This window comes from Lepisma saccharinum, chromosome 25, assembly GCF_977018435.1.
Source record: "Lepisma saccharinum chromosome 25, izLepSacc3.1, whole genome shotgun sequence".
Lineage (NCBI taxonomy): Eukaryota > Metazoa > Arthropoda > Insecta > Zygentoma > Lepismatidae > Lepisma > Lepisma saccharinum.
This window is the reverse complement of record NC_139253.1, coordinates 42,130,827-42,151,568: the sequence shown is the minus strand read 5'-3', so window position 1 is coordinate 42,151,568 and position 20,742 is coordinate 42,130,827. Positions and strand designations below refer to the sequence as shown.

At 37.6% G+C, this 20,742-nt stretch overlaps 1 protein-coding gene across 1 annotated transcript in view; it reads right to left on the bottom strand.

Annotated features, from left to right (window-relative positions):
• The window catches only part of LOC145978617 (adhesion G protein-coupled receptor L2-like), a 45,290-nt gene extending 27,295 nt beyond the window's left edge, over nt 1-17,995 (bottom strand). The window contains exons 1-3 of the mRNA XM_083111347.1: nt 17,951-17,995; nt 2,935-3,003; nt 695-871 (exon numbers count right to left, since the gene is read on the bottom strand). Of these exons, the coding sequence (XP_082967473.1) occupies nt 695-871; nt 2,935-2,998 (241 nt within the window). The 5' untranslated portion in view covers nt 2,999-3,003; nt 17,951-17,995. The remainder of the gene's footprint in view (nt 1-694; nt 872-2,934; nt 3,004-17,950) is intronic.
• Nucleotides 17,996-20,742: the final 2,747 nt, after the last annotated feature.

Here is a 20,742-nt window from a genome sequence, read left to right as displayed (position 1 = left end):
CTTAGCACAACACCATGAAGGCGTATAGGGGGTGTGGGTGTAACGCCCCACACTTTCTTGATCCGGTCGTGAGTGGGGGTGATGTGATCAGCATCACGCCCCTGACCGCCTTTACCCCCCAGGGTTTCCCCCAGGTACCCATGTTATTCGACGCTGGGTGGGCGCCGGGGCCGCTTCCATCGTTAGAAAAGTTCCCGGATTTGAACCGGCCGGGGATCGAACCCGGGACCTTGAGCATGGTAGTCAGACGCGTTACCGACTGAGCCACCGCGGCCACCAGTCAGTCCACAATACCACAAGATAATATTTTATCTCCACCTCCTTAAACCCCCCCCCACCCCCCACCCCCACCCCCGCTGTCTCCAAAAAGAACTTCTCTCCAATTTAGTGCAGATTCTTTCCCTAATTTTCTTTTACCCATTAAATTTATTTTTATAGTACTTGAGAATGAAGATAATTTGTATAATGTAAATTAATAAATTGTAAAATGGTAAATTAGCAAATGTTTTAATATTAATGCCTAAGGCTTGATTAAGTTTTTGCTGTTTCTAAATTAAAGAAAGATTTTTTAAACCTTAATTTTATATCACAAATGTGTTTTGTGAATATTTTTTTTATTCTTTTAATGAACATCGGAACATTTCTTTCAATGAGCATCTAATTGTATTTACAATAACAGCATATAATTAGCTACCTGCACATGGATGTGTGTTACATGGCACAACTTCTTCCGATTTCCCCTCACATTTCTTGCCATTTCCTTCAGGAGTTGGATTGGAGCAGGTCCTAAATCTCTTGGATTCTCCTCCTCCACATGACTTGCTACATTTTGTTGGTAAATTACTCCATGGAGACCATTCACCATCAATATCTGCAACACATTTTGAAAGTTTAAGATCTATTTTCTAGCACCTAAAACAAAAGAAATCCTTTTACCTAGCTCCAATGCTAAGCAAACATTTCCCTCCTAACAATTTCTACTTCAAGTACTGGATTGAACCCAATAATGTGAAGCAAAAAAACAAACTTTATCATATTACAAATACTTCTGTGGGTGATACCATCAATATTAATATTAGTTAATTTAAGAACTCCGACATGGTGAAGTGATTAGCACTCTATTAATTTTTATGTATGTATTTGAATTATACTCCTGAAAAACAGCATACCTGCCTTATACAGCAGTTTAATATAATAGAAAAATAACAAATAATTCAAAATTGCACAATAAAAAATGCAATATGATTACTACATGCTAAAGTATAGTAGCATGGTCCTGGATTCGATTCTAGGTATGAGCTTCTAAAATTTCAGTGTTGACTCAGCACTGTAAGGATAATTAAGGAGCTATTTGAAAAGAAGTAGCAGGCTCTGTACTCGAAAGCCAGAAAACAGTGGCAATGGGATTTGATGAACTGATTATGCATCACCCAATAATAAAGCCATTTGGCAGGTCTTGGCCCTCAAATACTTGTACCATGAAGTTTAGTTTTTGTGTTAGTCCCCAATCTAAACTTTTGCTCCATTCCTCGGTTACTTACTTGTTCAAAATACACTATGTAGCCAATAATGACTGGCGACCCACGGGAATGTATTTAACTGGAGCTGTTCTGGTGTTTGGGTGGTGTGGCCTAGATCGCAACTGGTGCTCTAACTCATCCCACAGATGTTCAGTGGGGTTGAGATCAGGGTTCTGAGTGGAGTTCATTCACTACCATGTCATCAAACCACTCAGTTACGGCAATTGCTTTATGGAAGGCTGTGTTGTCATGCTGGAAATGAAAAAGGCTACTTCCGAACTGTTGCCACAAGGTGGAGTTGTCTAATATTGTCTAATATTACATGATAGGCATTGGCATTCAGGGTTCCAGGCACCAAAACCATACACCCAATACCATGATTACTGATTCAGCAATACATATGTTGAATTTCACTGTGGGGACAATACACTCTGTTAAGAACTGCTCCCTGGGCATTCGCCTTGTCCAGACACGTCCATCAGATCGCCACAATAGCGTGATTCATAGGATGTTTTTTCCATTGTTCTAGAAACCACTTGCAACGTTCTTTGCACCACTGTAATCGACTGCTGCATTCTGGATAGTAATCATTGGCTTATGTGCTGCAGGTCTCACATGAAATCCCAGTGCCACCCACCTCTTGCCGGATGGTACGAGTGCTGGCATCACTTCCTGATGCAATTTTAAAGTCTATGGCCACAGTGTCCAATGAAGCTTGCTAATTCTTATCGGTCAATTTTTTTTGGCTTTGAGGGTCGCAGTTGTGGTTTTATCACAATCTCACGTTTCGATTTCACCACTACATCACTGACTGCTGCACGTGATATCTGGAAACTGACTGAAATCTCACAGATGGAATGTTCGAATCAGTGGGTGCCAATAAACATACCCCTTTCAGCCTCACTCAGCTCACATTGTCAACTCATTTTGACTGCTGGCAGCAGTATACTCTTCTACACTGTCATTCATGAGTCAATGGCTCATGATGTGTATTGATAACATATGGATAATCCTCCTTACAGTTCAAGGGGTGTCTGATGATTATTGGCAATCTGTTATAATGTTAACCTAATGTTCAAAAAATTTAATTATTTTCCCCCATGCTGGAGTGGTTAACACATCATGCTACAATGCCAGAGGTCCTGGGTTTGAATCCTGGCGTAGATATTTGTGAGTGTCCATTCATCAATTTCATCATATCACTCATCTCCATCTTTGCAAATTAGCGAAAAATAAAGCAAAATAAAATCAATTTAATTATTTTTGGATTTCAGGAAAATCGAAGAAAATGTGACAGACAAAAAATAAAAATGTATACAATAAAATTTACAAATTATATCCTTTCGTACTTGATATGAACTGCATGCATAGTAGCTGGAGTCACCCTAGAAATAAAAAAATGTCTATCCCTTACCTAGTGCTGCAATTAACCATCCGCAAGTGAATATGATTTGCAGTTGTAGTAACATGTGCATCATAGAGCCTGCAAAAGTATTTTTTTTAAAAATATGTACATATATAATTTAAATACTAATTGAAAATAACAAAAAAAAATCTAGATGAATGTAGGCAACATTAAAGACTTTCAAGAGAAAATTATGTTAGTTTGACTCCTGCTAATATTTTCTGCCCATGAAAATAGTGATACATAAAAAAATATTCATCATTTTTCGGTGGCTTCCCTGATGGTGCAGTGATAGCATAATCGCCTTGCAATTAAGTGGTCAAAGATTCGATACCCGGTGGAGGCACATTGGTTCGGATCCCACTTGAAACTAGGTCCAGTCCCGATTAGCCTTTCTGTGCATAAATTGGATTTAAAACCAAAAACTCAATTCAATTCTTCGATTGTCTAATCAGTTTTAAAATTACACTGTGTTTCTTGTGTACAAACTAGTTACAGAAGGAACAACTAACAAAATTGTAATGAAGAAGAGGCATGAGCATTGCCCTCCATAGAAAATTAGCGTCGACCTAAAATTATACATTTTACAATTATAAATTCATTTTCAGTCACAGTAATTTGGACAAATTGTATAAAGGACTGATAATTAAAAACAAGTCTTGTACAGACCGTAGATCACGATATCAAACTGAAGCATTGATTTATGGGATAATGCATTGCTTGCCCCTTCCCCATGAAGCAATCCTGTGGACACCCTTGCATGGAGAGTATACTAGTCGCAATGTAGTAGTTACTTAAAACACTCCAAGAGAGCATGTCTGCACTTTCATAGTGCCATACCCAGCTCTCAAATTGGAAATTGTTAGGTGGCAGAAGTGTGGGTTTGGTTGACGTTTGAGCTATCTGGAGGATCCTTTGAATAAAGTTTTCTAGCTGAGGGATACCAATCTCCTACATCCCCCTCACATCAAGCACTGGTCAGTCATACCAACTTGTAGACAAGAGGTTCTCAAAAGTACACTTCACAGAGCGTACGAGAGCTGTGCAAGGGTTCAATCATGGTCTTTGTACTAAAGGGTAAAGGTATATTTGATAAACTGTTACTTACTTACTTCCTCTAATCCCTTTCTGCCATCATAGCGTAGGGTTGGTTGCCTCGATCCATCTCCTCCATTCCTGTCTGTTTCCCATCATTCTCTTCATCATACTTATTGTCTTATTCCTTTCTCTTCCAATCTTTTCCATTCTGTCTTCAAACATTATCCTTGGTCTTCCTTTACCTCTCCTACCTTGCACCTTTACTTCTAGAATTTGCTTTACCTTTTTGTCTTCATTCATTCTGAATACATGTCCCCACCACTTTAGCTGTCTTTTTTCAATTGTTTTCTCTAGCGACTCCTGTTCCACCTCTCTTCTTATTCTTTCATTCCTCACTTTATCTCTCCTAGTCTTATTAACAGCTCTTCTCAGGTATTTCATTTCACTAGCCTGAATTTTACTCAGATGTTTATCTTGAAGTGGTAAACTTTCCATTCCATATGTTAATGTAGGGACCAATACTGATTTGTATAGCTGCATTTTTGTCTTTACTGCCACTTCTTTCTTTCCCATTATTGTTTTACTGAACTGATAATATACTGTATTTGCTTTTCTTTTCCTATTTAGGATTTCTTCATCACACCTACCATCACTTGTTATGATGGTTCCTAAATATTCATATTCATCTACTTCTTCCAAGTTCTCGTTTCCATATCTAATTGCTATTTCATGATCTTTTTCTCCTTTTGCCACCTGCATAACTTTACTTTTCTTGATATTAATCTTCATCCCTTTTCTCGCAAGTTCTTCTCCCCATTCTATTACGCTCCTCTGTAGATTCTCTTCACTACTAGCAATTAAGACTATATCATCAGCATATAGCAGTACTTGCAGTTGTACTACTCTCATATTCCAATATCCTATTTGTACTCTTGGGGTTCTTCTTTTGCAAATTTTAGTTATTTCATCCATTACATTAATGAAAAGTAAAGGACTGAGATTATCTCCCTGTTTAATTCCTTTTCCTATTTGAAATTCCTTAGACTCGTTTCCTTCTATTCTTACTATTCCTTTTACATCCTTATATACACTTCTTATTGCTTTAATAAGTTCCTTAGGTACTTCCTTACTTTCTAATGCCTCCCACAGATATTTTCTAGGTACAGAGTCAAATGCCGCTTTCAAATCTAGAAATGCTAGGTATATTCTTTTATTTTTGTCCAGCATTTTCCCCATCATTGTTCTTAATATAAAAATGTGATCTTGAGTCTGTCTCCCAGGTCTAAATCCAGCTTGTTCCTCTTCAAGTTTTCCCTCTATGATTTTTCTCAGCCTCCTTTCCAATATATTCGTATACATCTTATATACCACTGATGATAGACATATTGCTCTATAATTATCACATTCCTTATTACTCCCTTTCTTGTGTACTGGCACAATTATGTTCCTTTTCCACTCTTCTGGTATAGTCTTAGTTCTCCATACTTCCCTTAATATATTCAGTAGTATTTCAGCCATTCTTGGTCCTCCATATTTTATAAGTTCTGGTGCTATTCCATCCCATCCTGCTGCTTTCCCAATTCGTATCCGTTTAATTACTTCTCTCACTTCATTCTCTGTTATCATCATATCTTCTTCTACATGCTCCTCCTCTTCTCTGTTTCTTATTCTCTCATCCTCCTCCTGTTCCTGTTCCTGCTCCTCATCTTGTTCTTGCTCATTTGTCCTATCCTTGAACTTTTCTTCATAGTATTTTCTCCATTCCTCCATCACATTCTCCCTTCCTATAACTAATACATTTTCCTTATTTCTTATAGCTCTTGCTGCTTTTCCCCATTTTCCTTTCAGACTTTTGACCATATTCCAGAACTGCTTTCTATGCTCTACAAAACTTTCTTCAATATCATTTCCAAACTTCTCCCATGATTTTCGCTTTGCCTCCTCTACAGCCAATTTACTCTCATTTCTTTTTTGCACATATATTAACCTATGTTCCTCTGATCTTAATTCTAGGTAATTCTTCCATGCTTTCTTTTTCTCTTTCACTTTCCTCTTTACTTCATCCGTCCACCAATTAGTTCTTTTCCTTTTTGTATTCACCCTAACTTTGCCACATACTTCAATTGCTGCATACAGTATCACTTCCTTAAATTTTTCCCACATACTGTCAATTTCCATTTCTCTTATTTCCAATTCATTCAACCTTTCTTCTACTAATTCCTTATACTGTTTTCTCTTCTCTTCCTTAGCCAGCTGCTTTACTTGTATCTTTTCAAACTTCCTATCTCTTTCTCTATTATTCCTCTTAAATCTTGTTATAGCTATTAGCAGTCTGTGGTCAGTACTCAATTCAGCACCTCGAATTACCTTTACATCCATAAAGGCATATCGAAGTGCTCTTGCGTAAATTATGTAGTCTATTATACTCTTTGCCTCCCTTCCCTCAGCTTCATAAGTGATTTTATGAATTTTCTTATGCTGGAAAAAGGAGTTTCCTTGTAGCAATTGGTTCTCTACACAGAATTCTATTAATCTTTGTCCATTTTCATTTGTCATACTTTCCCCTCCATATGGTCCCATACAACCATGTGACCTTATCCTATTGTTTCCAGTTCTACCATTAAGATCTCCCATCAATATTACCTTCCTATTCTCTTCATTCTCTTTATTCACTACTCTTTGTAATTGAGTATAGAAAACTTCTTTCTCCAATATGTCCTGATCATTTGTCGGGGCATAAACTTGTATTATTGTTATTCTTTCTTCCATTTCCAGTCTAACTACTATTATCCTTGAATTCACTGGTTCCCATGATTCCACCCTTTCTTCCATTTGCTCATTAACTATTATTCCAACTCCCTCCTTAGCTCTTCTTCCTCTACCTACTCCAACATATCTCAGCACATATCCTCTTTCAAGGCACATTATACCACTGCCTTTCTTCCTTACTTCACTTAGTCCTAGTACTGCTAGTTTATACTTTTCCATTTCTCCTACAATCTCCACTTCTTTTCCATTAATTGTTTTAATATTCCAAGTTCCAATTCGGATATTCCATTTCCTTGCTTGTCGTCTTCTACTAAATCCATCCTTTCCGAGGCTACCTTTATTTCTCTGAATCCGCTAGTTTTAGTCTGGTGTGGGGGATTAGCCCAACGACCAGGCTGATTTTTATTTTCAGGGTTTTCTCCCATATCCTTTGGTGTTCCCACACCCCTGCAAGGCAGCAGTTGGTTTTGGATATTTGACGGAGATATCCAATCCGCTTCTTAGTGGCTCATATTGGCCACTAAGGTCGTAACTCTTCCGCTTCCATTGCCGTTGGGATTTTCTCTATGATCCTCTTCCGCCTCTGGAACCGTTGGTCTTCGCCCTCCGGGCCGGCTCTCTATATTTTAACCCCTAGAGAGAGGGTGGCCCAGTATTAAGCCCCCAGGCACTGGGCTCCCTGTTGGTCCACGGGTCCTTATTCTATATTCGGACCACCCCACCATATCTGGTGGGATCCCTCATCCGCCACCCGAGGGACGCGCCTGGTAGAGGTCAGGGTCCCCATGCCAGGTGATAAACTGTTATTTGGTTAATTTTGATGCAGCGTTAGGAAACAGATCCACAGTTATCACATAAAACGGTTAGAATACTTTCTGGCCTCCGCAGTGGAACGGTAAGCATCAGTGATTTATTCACACACCCACAAATACCCTCTAAAAATTCCTCAATACCTCTTATTTTTTTTTTACAATTTAGGATAATTTTGGTTCTAAATTTACGTTTGCACTTCCCTAAATACGAACTTAAACCCCCTACCCCAGATGGAAAATTCTGATTAAACTCCTGATCAGTGGTGCTATGGAGCTGGAGGTCCCAGGTTCGAACTCTGGCATGGATGATTCATGGCGTTTGTCCCTTCGTACAGTTCACCATTCACTCCCATTGTCGCAATAAACCCAAGACATAGGAAACCGACATAAAATAAACTGTAGATGACGTCTGCTCTTAGCCAATGCTCTCTCATAAAGCCAGACGTAGGAAAGTTTGTAAGGAGAAATACATACAACTGTATTCGTTGCATTGAGGGCAACAATTATTTCACTTTTGTTTTTATTATGAATATGTTCTAGGATCAATGCGCACTTAGCCACCTGGCAAATGGACTGGAAGTAATTCACCCAGCACAGGAAGATAGTCACTGGCGTTCGCAGGGGGGGCAGTTGTGGCTATAGCCCCTCTCGAAATTTAGAGAAAAAGAAATTCAAATTAAAGCAGTAAAAAACTCGGGGGGAAAACAAATTGATATTTCTAACTCACTTTAAAATGATCCCGACTACCATTTATATTTTTGAACATATTTTAAAACGCAGCTATGCACCCACATTTACAATTGCAACCCCCTCCGAAAAAAATCCTGCCTGATAATGTTCGTTACAAAATATTTTGATAATTACAAGGATATTGATTGCCGTACTTGTAGCTGTACTTTTTGGCCGTTGTGACCTGGCCACCCAGTGCGTGACTGCCTTTAACGGAGTAGAATACAACTTTCTACACACACGTTCAGTCACGGACACTTCTGACTGGGTTGTAACTATCTCCAGGACTTTCAAGGGGATCGTTACAAACAAAAAAATCGTCCATGGGTGTACATGGTTTTAAGAAATGCAAGTCTACTGTCCAAGAGACAAAAATACTGTCCGTTTGACAAGCAAGTAGGGTTTTGACGTGTTGTAGGGTAGGCAACACTGCCTCCATCTTAATCTGCCCATGGGACAGATAGAAATGCACACCATGCTGCATCAATACGGATATTAGAGGACAGTCCTTTCTTTTTAATCCTTGTCTCGACCTTTTTTTCTTACTGTTGTGGGGAACTTGAAAATTTTATTTTTCTTAGCACACATCCAGGCACAATTTCATTCTTTGCTGTACGATCCTTGCTGAAACTCATAATTTAGTAAATTTATATTATACTTGTGTTTATATTCTATTAATGATTATTATTTTTCAAAAGTTATCTTTCACATTTAATTTCAAGTGTAATTAGTGTGATGGAAAGAGCTAGAGTATTTTTTTGTCTTTTTAAAAATTCAACCCTGTTTGATTTTGTGCTTCAGATTTATCAAGAAACCGTATCAATCCATAAGATTATATTTTATTTAAAGCCTCTCTGATGCTTCATGTTGACCAGAGCATTCACTTGTTTATCTCAGTTATCTCAACCTCTAAGGTATGTAAATAATGCACAGTGTTGTGCTATGCAAACCTCCTGAGGTATTCAGGATATAGGAAGTTCCATCAGCCTATGGAGTCAGCGGTTTGCATAGTGGCAGTAAAAATCACGATTCGGCATGGAGGAAGGTCTCCATGGCCTGGGGAATATAGAGGTGAGACAGACTGAGAAGGGACTGACTTTTAATTTGGGTTGAGGAGAGAGAAGAGCTTAGAAAAGTATTGGAGCAAAAGTGAGGCGACGCGCTGGTCAACCTGCAACGAAGCCTACAGAGGACTTAGTTTATTTTTATTCTTCGAAATTATCTTCATTCGTCAGATAGACAGGTAATTATCCTAACCCAGCCATGATTCAGGTTCAAAGGTTCATAAAACCCAATGAGTGACCATTGTCTTTTCTAGTTGTTAGTTTTGCTAGTTAGGGGTTTAGTTTTAGTCGTGCCTTTCGCACTGACAAGCGTTAACTCGTCATGTTAATGACGAATTCTCTCATCATCGAGAATGAACGATGAATAAGTTACATCACCCATTGATTAATTGGTTAACATTCTTGGTAAGATCCCACGAACTTCACAGTTCGTTACGTGATCTGAGATAAACAAGTGAATGCCCTGGTCAACATGAAGCATCAGAGAGGCTTTAAATGAAATATAATCTTATGGATTGATACGAAACTTCTTTCAAAATCAAAAATATACGTGGCATTGGTAAGATTTATATCTTTGATTTGAAGGACAAAAAATGGAACGAAATACCTTGCCCCCCTCCCGCCCCAGTTTTGACACTCAATCGCCGCCACTGTCAATATGCATTCATTGACATCCCCTTTCCCGTATTGTGCAACGGTCTATGCTTCGACCTGCAACCGGACGTAGGCCTGACAAAGTGTACTTTTTCGTGACGTGGGTTAAACATGGAGGTCAAAGTCATTTGTTACTATGGAAACTAATTCCAACAAATTACTTATTGATTCATTGCACGATGATACGGTGTCTCATCGTGTAATAATCTTCACGCAATAGGCCAACTACATCAAGTTGAGAAAGCCTGACAACATGATTGTTCTACTATCACATATTTCTTACACCAAAGTAATGGTGATGCATGCTCATTGACAACCACAAAAGGTGACATGATTCTTTATCGTCCTAATATCTGTCTTCGGGAGAGTGATTCAGTGAACACTACAATTTGCGCCCATTAACCCTATAACTCCTGAAGAGGAGAAAGAAACTTGAGCAGTGAGGACACTAAGCAACTATGGAACCGTTCTAAGGGTTGTATCGATACGAGACGAGATAGTAGTCTCGTTTCGATTTGTAAACATCCCTCTCCTCTCGGTCTCGAAAGGCGATTACATAATATAACACCATATACAGGGTGTCACCAGGCACGTATCTAGAAATACATTTGGAGGTGGTCCGACCAAGTGTCTCAATAATAATAATAATAATAATAATAATAATAATATTCGAATAATTACATTACATTAATATTAATTAATTATGTAAATTGATTGCTGTTGTATTGTTATTATTACACGATTGATTGATTGATTTGGTGTTCTAAGTCTACTTCATGCACAGTAAGGCTAATTGGGACTGAACCTACAGCTTAAAGTGGGATCCGTACCACTATGAGCCTCCACTAGGTATCGAACCCGGACCCCTTGATTACAAGGCGACGATGCTATCACTGCGCCATCGGGGAGGCCCCTATTATTACACGAATAGGTAAATATTGTAAAAGAATAGATACATAACAGCATGTATTAATTATCTAGCTAACGTGTAGTTACATTCGCCAAAATTTGTATACAATTAATTGCCCTGGCAAAGAAATTAATTTCAAATAGATAAAGAATTGAATATTTATTGAATAACAAAAAAGGAGTTAGATCCAATTGTAATAGGCAAAAATAATTAATTGTACGGGGATAACAGTTGACGAAAAGTAAATTCCTGATTAACAGTTTATGCCTATTATCACAAGCAATAGTGTGCACAATTCTTTGGAACTGTCCTTCAAAGCTGTATTTCCTTGCATTTTCAGCGGAAATGAATAACTATCGATAATATAACAAATGCTAAAAATATATATATTGATTATTTAATATTAGTATTTGGTAAGTCTTTCGGGGGGGAGTCCGGCCCCATGCACCCCCCCCCCCTAAGTACGTTCTTGGGTGTCACCGCACAAACTCACAATATTGCGAAGTTAATCTATTAGCTGCAATTGTCAATTTGTGCAGTGTGGTTGCATATTGTGGTTGCAACATTCACCGGATGTTTACATTTCTGTGCTTCCTTGGCGCGGGCGGGAACTTTACTTCCGGTTTGAATGGAATAACATGGAGTTCAAAGGTGCAAGGGCAGTTCTTAAGAAAAGGCGACAATCATTGTGTGTCATTTGGTTACAACACGAGGTTGGGAACAAATATTATTTTCTCGGGTATCTATACATAGTTTTCAGACAGATCCGATACGGAAAAATCAGTGAATTCAGGCAGAAAGCGAAAAGACTGGACACAAACACGAGGGAATAGGCTCTATAGTCGACACTACATCACCGGAGTAATTCAAATGAAAATATTTTACTTTGATTGATTGAATTGGTGTTTTAAGTCCACTTTACGCACAGTAAGGCTAATTGGGACTGGGCCTACAGTTTAAAGTGGGATCCGAACCACTATGTGCATGCACCAGGTATCGAACCCGGGAACATTTGATTACAAGGTGACGACGATACCACTGCGCCATGGGGGAGGCCCGAAAATGTTTTTACGTGTCGCACATGTGTTGGCTATATATAAAAAATTAAAACTGTTTATAATCATCCAGAATTGCAAAAATTATAATTTTATAATTTAATGTAATCAATGTAATTTGTAAACTTTATTAGTATTTTTTACCTTCTTCTAAAGTCTTTTCTTGAACGACACTTGCAAAAGTTTATAATAAAATACAATAACTGTGCATTTAAGTATTGTAACTGTTGTGCTGGATATGCACTCGAATAACATTAATAAATAAATAATAAGAAATTACGAATAAAATTTGTTTATTTCATTAGTTTACTAATTATTTATTGTATAACATTTATAACAGTTGTAATTGTTATTATTATTTCTACTATTCTACTTTTATTACTGGCGTTTACCCCATACAAAAAAATTCTGACGACGCTCTCTCTAACAAGCGATATGATAAAATTAAAGGATCTGTGTTTGACTACACAATGTCGAAAATTATACATTTTACTGTTGTAAAATTGAAGTATTTTAATGTTTATAATTTATGCAAGCTTTATTTCAACCTGCACAAGTCTTAACACGAAACTGTTGGTAGAAGATCAACATTGTCTTGAAAATTTTTCCGTAAATCTTCATTCAAAGGATCCGGGATATTGCCAATCTTTTCTAGGTACCTTTGTTTTTCTATATCACTAAAGAATTTCAAGTGATCAATTTTGTATCCGATCTCTTATAAGAAAATAAGCTCGGTGACGATTTGTATTCCACTTGTTTACATTGGAAAATTGCCCAAACCGGAAGTTCTTTCCCCGCCATCTATAATCGAATTGTCTGGTCGATTATTTTTTGTTTACTCAGGAATAACCCCCATATTGATGATAAAATTCCGTTTTTAGAGGACACGTAGCGTCCAATTGAGGTATCAAATAGAAAATCGGTATTGTGTTCTCTAATGGCCTCTATATGATGAGAAAGTTTGGGTCGTGACGCTGTATATTGCTTACACTGTATATTTCGAAAAGTGGGTTGACAAGGATAAACTATACCAAGGCCAATGGCACATCCCCCCAAAACCGTGTCATGCGTTCCCCCCAAATCATATCATGAGTGTACCTCCCCCGAAATCATATCATTCGCGCCCTCAAACCATATCGTAATCCATACTATGTATTTAATTACGACAGCGTGCCTACCGAAAGTAACTTTTTTCTTAGCCTTACTGAACTGAACGCTATACTTGATCTGCCCCTCCTCCCTACACAGGGGTGCCGATCACTCAAGACCAGTGGCGGCGATTATGGGGGCGAGGGGGGGACAGTTGCCCTCCCAAATTTTCGCCACTTTTGCTAAACCTTGTATACAAAGGGAAATATACTGTCTTTGCCCCCCCCCCCCCAGTTTTGCACTTTGCCCCCCTGGTTTTGGAACCCAATCGCCGCCACACCGCCCCTAAAATCGTTCATCATAATCCCCCCAAAAGAGTTTGGATGAATACGTAATAATTTATGTCTATTTGAATGAAATAGCATGTTAAACTGTCCATATTTTTTAATTGTTCGATTTTAGAAAAAACTTAAAGCTAGCACATTGATTGGTTAAATGTAGTAAAATAAATTAGGTAAATATCCATATAAATAGTGTTTGTGAGTGTGTTTAACAAATTGTTACAACTTAAGATGAAGATAGAAAATTCAATCTTGGCAAACAAGAAAACATGCTCCAACCGCATGGCGGATTCAAATATTGTTTCACGAGACATTACAAAACCCTAGCTAGAAATTCTTAAGCCCAGGGCGATAATATAATACGGCGATGAATATCAAGAATATCGCTTATGTCTTGTACTGCAGGTATAGCATAAAACTTCACATTCACCTCAGGAAGGCGCCAAACACGCAATCTCGGAAGACACAATTGCGAGCGAAGCGATCAAAAAAATTTTGCATCCATTTCTTTGCAGGCATTCAAGAATATTAATTTAATGGGGGTGTCAATACTTTCTTATGGTCCCGAAATATTTAGTCTTTTCCGGCTTCTCTTTTGGCACGTTCGGGGTTGAAAACGTGTGGATACCACATTGCTAAATACAATCTCCAAAATTTAATATTCGAACTCTCTCTCCACCACAGAAATCCCTTGACAATCTAAAATTTAACACTTTATCAAGAGCTTCAAATCTCACACCTTAAATTGAATACTCAGTCCTACCACCAAAATTTCCATGCCAATTTTAGACTTACTGTTGATATTGAAGAGTGGATATTGCCTCCTCCAAAAAATTAATTCTCATTGTCCACACCAGAATTTCCGCAACAGTCTAAGACAATAATAATACACAAGAATTAGATACCCCCTCAATTTAATGCTCAATCCGCCTCTAACCAAAATACCCCCCATAATCAAAAACCTAGAGTTGAATACTGTCCCCCCCAACGTTTAATTCAGAATCCCCCCTAAACCCACGTGTCAATTAAGGCCTAATATGTAAGAGTTGGGTATTTTTCCCAGCCCCCTTTCGATAATACCCTTAAACACTTTCTTTTCTTCATCTAATGGATTAATTATGGTGCATTTAAGGCGTACAATTTTTGCATTTTACAAATATAAATAAATGTTGAATTTTATATTATTTGAAGGTAAAAAATCACCCCCAAAAAATCTTGATGGCGCAACCTGCGCCATAATATCCCCCGTGGGCACCCCTGACCGAGGACGAGAGAGGCGTTTAGAACTCTGGATGAGACCGAGAACTTTGGCAAATTTCGTATCGATAACATCCCTAATTTAAGTCGTCAAAGAGAGAGGGGTGGAATATGAGACTTCTCAAGAAAACAAATTGGATAGCAATCCAGGAAATCTTGAGGGCGTAGTAGTAGATCACCAATTATGGTACATAGAAAAACAAAACAAAACAAACAGTAAAGATATTTAATGATTCATGTCAGCTCATAACTACTATAGTTATGGATAAACTCAGAATCCCATGGTTCCATTTCTTTATTTCCTCATCATTCCATGACGAACTATTTTCCAAGTTAGACACATGATAAAAATAGCTCATGTGAATTCAAAGTATTAACTTGCTCTAGCCTGTTTTATTATATATATTTTATCAATTTACTTGAATTCATGTTCATAAACGATGTATTGTTAGCTTTAGATGTCTCGTTCCCTTTTCTGTCAGTAAGTACACTGACACACTGCGATTTTCCTGATGAAATTGAACCACCCCATCGCCAGAACATCGATCCGTCGGCACAGCCGAAGTGTAAAAGTTCGACACAAATCGGATCAACTATGACCATACGGTAACTCTCACATTCACATTTCCCGCTTTTTTTTAATTAAGCCATTTTTCTTCAAATTAGAAGCTCTACATGGTGTCCCTACAATATCGTACCGAAATTATAAAGAAAAATATCTTTAAATGTGCAAACTGCAAAGAAATGGCTGGAACGATATAATTAAAAAAGTGTAAAAGTAAAGATTGCATATATTCAAGCTATAAATTAATCTTATTTTGCATGAGTACATGCACAAGTGTCTTGTAATAAGATTATCCAACGTTAGGCAGTACGAACGAAGAGGTTGTAATAAAAATAACAATTGAAACTGTAATTTTCGTAGAAGTGGATTGTTGTCACAATTTGATTGTGTTAAAATAATATTATATTACCATGACGACCATCAGAACAACTTCAGAAAGAGAGGAAGTATAAAAATGTATATTCTTCCTCCCTTTAGGAAGTGAACCTGTAAGATTGCAAATTAGTGCTGTTCAGTGTATTTAAACACAATTCAGAATGTCAACAAATTAATCTGAAATGACTAAAGTTTGGTGGTGAAACTTCAAATATGATTTTCAGGAAGCTCTCGTAAGGTAGGTAGCTACAAATCATATTGACACTTTTGTGTAAATTTTAGATATAGCCTGTATGAATTTACCCAGTCTTCTCTGTTCTCAATAATTCACAATTACATACTGATGAAGTAAATGTTGCATATGTTTATAACCGTTACGAATAGTCAGTCTCGGGTTTTGATACCCGGTCGAGGCATATAGTTGTTCGGATTCCATTTTAAACTGTAGGGCAATTCCCGATTAGCCTTACTGTGCATAAAGTGAACTTAAACCATCAAATCAACCAACCTTATGAATAGTTGACCCGTTGCGTTGTTGTTTTATTTACTAAAAGAAAGTTCTAAAGGAAAGTGCTTGTTGCCATTGCACAAGAATTTGACGATGTCAGTGAAACAAATGAGCTCCATTTACTTAATAGAGATACAGGTAGGCAAACGCAACATTTTCATGTGTTTGGTTTACACATGCATATATGCATGGTACCTATGTAATTTGAATATGTTTATATCGAAATTTGTACAGTAACCGGCAATAAAAATGGGACATCTAGATCCTGAAATATTCGCTTCCCTGCAAGGCGATATGCGTGTTGTCTAACTCTACGTCGATAAGTGGATTCTAATAGCAAATTTTCAATTGCAACTTCTAACATTGCCGTAGAGTTAGGCAACACACATAACGGCTTTCAGAGAAGCGAGTATTTCAGGATCTAGATGCCCCATTTTTATTGCCGGTGACTGTACGTACAGTGGCTAACATTAATATTCGGATACTGCACATTTTCTGCATTTCTTCATGATATTTCAAAATGAAAAACATACATGTAGGCTAATTGAAACAGTGGTAGAATATGTGCATGCATCTATTAAAGTTATTTTCACTGTTTAGTGCACAAATATATGTATTATACACCTTTGTTGTTGGTGTAAAAAAAAGAAGCCATTTTAATATATGGACACATCGCTATTTGTCTACTCTTCTTGTTACGTAGCTATTTCGTATTTAGGAATTCCTTATATTTAAGAAGCGTATGCACTGCCAGGAACTCCACAACCTGTATCTTTGATTTAAATACAAATTGGGACAATTTCGTGGGAACTGTGTTTTATTGTGTTCAGTTGATTTATTATGAAATTGACACAATGCTAATTGTGTGCTCGCTGAGCCGGGTGTTGCTTGAAAATATATTTCTATCAATTCTCTCATACATTCAAAAAAAAGTAAAGAATAGGACCGAGCCGATACCACTTTGACCCGATACCGATACTCTTACCGATTTCCACCGATACTGATACTTGAAAATTGCAATAATTAAAATTTATTTTTAAAATATTAATCAATATGTGTGTACAAATATTCTTCTGCAATTATATGCATGAAATCACCAAGAAATTTGCTTCAAGAATTACAATAGAATATGAAAATAGATATTATGTAAATACAAAATATAGTTTTTCGTGCAAAATTGGAGCAAAATAAAAATAAAGTTAAAATTTTTAATAATTTCCAGTATGATTAGACTCCGGGAAAGTGTCGTGCGACATTTTTGCTGCCCCCGTGATATACAAAAATGCAGGGAAAGTATCGGCTGGTATCGGTAGATTAATTCCAACCGATACTTTCCGATACCGATACATCGGTATCGGTATCGGCTCAGCCCTAGCAAAAAGCATTGTTTATGTGAAAAAGTAGAAAAAAAATCATAGGCAAGCTGCTGCACAATGAAAGTACCAGTGCCAAGATGGGAGGAGTATTTTGTTTATTTTTCTCACTTCGCGTCATTTTTCTGCCCTACTAAACGTGACGATGAAGATGAATGATTAGATGAAGATACACTCATAAACAAATGCCCAGGCCAGGAATCGAACCCCGAACTTTGGATGACGAGACAGTAAGCCAGAAGAGACAGTAAGCCAGAAGAAGGTGCTGATAGGGTTTTAGCTCTCTTTTTGACATAGTTCTCTAAGATATATATTAATATCTGTTTCATGAAGAGCTAGCAAAAAATAGGGACTGACTGTTAAGTAAGAAAAGAGGTGATTCCTCCTTCGTTTTACGAAATTCCTAGTATATGATACACAAGTAAACACATTGCAATATATTGAGGACGATTATGTTCAGAATGATAGTTCTACGGCTCTACTTACGTGATTAGCACGCTTTCTCGTGACAGGAAGAAGCGTCTGCCTCTGTCAGCTAGTAAGCTACCAACATGTAATTAGCCCCGCTTTTGTATTGGCTGGTTGCTGCTGGTAAAATTGATCCGTTTACCTTGTCGTCCCGACAACAACCAACCAAATGTTCATTCAACAAGTTTCTTTGCTGTGTTTCCTGCCACTCTTTCCTTAATTCATGAGTTATTAGCGTTCATGCTCACAGCAAGTCGAACATAAAATTTTGTGTTGATATTTGTTCGAAAATAAGCCACTTTGACCACTAGCCTTTGCACGCACAATTAAGTATAATGCATTTTCCCGTTCACAGTGTCAGTGCAAGACACTTACCTGAGAGAGGGTGGGGATGGAAGCTTAGATTGGATTGGATTGATTTGGTGTTTTAAGATTTGGTGTTTTAAGTTCACTTTATGCACATTAAGACTAATCGGGACTGGACCTATAGTTTAAAGTGGGATCCGAACCACTTACCTCCACCGGGTATCGAACCCGGGGCCCCTTAATTACAAGGCGAGGACGCTACCACTGCGCCATCTATGGAAGCTTAAAGGTCTACACATTCTTTTTATTTCTAAAATTCAAGAAACCATTTTGTTATTGAATCACTGCTTCCTTTGTTATATATATATATATATATATATATATATATATATATATATATATATATATGCAGACATATAATAATTATTATAATAATTCCAAAATTTACCATCGGTAACAGTAGTATAAGCCGGAGACGGATTTCTTAAAATTTACAGGAGAAAGTACTTACGGAATTGCGTTGTTGAGGACTTTCTGAAGCCGGAGATATTGTTTTTTAGAATCGTGCTACGTATTTTGTCTGTAAATAAGGTATTTTTCGTCAATCATGCATCTCCGTTGTGCGATAGCTCGTGCCGCCATTACCGTCAACTACGTGAATCAAATGTTCCGTGCGTTCGGTTATGTAACCCCCTCACAGTGTAGCAACCATGCGGTAGTTGTACAAGATGACGTGCGAGCGGGTTTTTTGTTCCAATTTAAGGTAACACTCTAGTTTACGTCCTTTTCCTAAGGAATACGTGTCATATATCGTTGGAAAGCTTATTTTATAAGGAATTGAACAACGTAAATCCCAAAGGTAGGAAACATTTCCTGAAAGAGTAAATCGAGAAAAACCGATGTTGTCCGGATATGCGTAATTGAACATACTAAGGAATTTTTTAGATAATGAAGCACATATTTAGGGGTGAAATGAGTGCTAATGGAACCTAACCTAACAGGCCTAACCTAACCTCGTAGGCATACCTCGACCCCGTGAATGGATAGTGGGGTTATCGTGAAAAGAAAGTGTAAAAAGAAAAAGGTACTTACCCGAAGAGATGCCGGGTGCCGCACCACCATCGCGCACCGCGAGCGCAAAGAAGCAATCACCATGCAGATAGGGACGTAAAGTAGAGTTTAGCCTCGATTTTCGCTTAAAAACCTTTTGTGAATAGTTTGTGCGGCATTTATCGGCGCACCGCGAACGCAAAGAAGCAATCACCATGTAGATAAGGACGTAAAGTAGAGTTTAGCCTCAATTTTAGCTTAAAAACCTTTTGTGAATAGTTTGTGCGGCATTTATCGGCGCACCGCGAACGCAAATAAGCAATCACCATGCAGATAAGGACGTAAAGTACAGTTTAGCCTCAATTTTCGCTTAAAAACCTTTTGTGAATAGTTTGTGCGGCATTTATCGGTTCATAAGTTTGGAAACACTGCACATCAGCTGACGATACTGCATATCAGCTGACGATAAACAACGTGAGTCAAGATTTGCCCGCCGAATTAGCAACGACCAATAAATGATTATAATGTTAAAAGTAACGTGTTTTTTCATGGAAAAAAAGTTATCGCCAGCTTCAAAAATCTTCCGCTATGCATATGAGGTAAGTAGCAATGATTTTTATTTTAAAACAAACGAGTTTAATGTGTCTCCGGCTTATACTACTGTTACCTTTACCATCATTAATAAAAAATATAAAAACAATTTTTACATGAGTGTTACACACAATATTTCATCATTCACTAATTATCATACTAATGTTGCATCAATGCTTTTTTGTTTATATATGTACAGTTATGTAGTAATTATAATAATTACAATAATTATCAACTACACTGTTACAGGCATAAGTGTCCTGATGGAACATATATCCCAAGGGGAGGAGTGGGACTGATAGACCCACCACGTGAATTTTGCCACCTATGCACGTTACCTTGATGATTTTATGAACAAAAATAATACAGAAATATTGGGAACAATTTATTTTCAAACATTCATAGTTTAAAAATCTAAAAACAAGACTTGGTGGGCCTGGCAACCCCCACCTCCCTCTGGAGTAAGCTAGTTTAAATACTTCATATAACGCAGTGCGGTATACCATGTAAAGCTTCAAACAAACTGTCTGTCCTTGGCGTTCCTAAACTGGAACATCACTCTTCTATCTGTACCTAATCCTGGGGACAATTTCCTTCAGGTTCATCTTAATATTAACCTTCCCACAGGTCCCTTACCATCAGGTTTCCCAACAAGGAGCCTGTAAACTTTTCTATCCTCTTCCTTCTCAAGTCTTCTTGATTTAAATATTCCAATAATTGTAGAAGGAGATGAATATAGGTTATACGGATCAGTATTATTTAACCTCCTTCTCTATTCATCAGTTGCTTCATCTCGTTTAGATCCGATTTTATTTTCAGAAACTCGTTTTTTATTGTAAGGGAACCTGTTTCACATTCATACA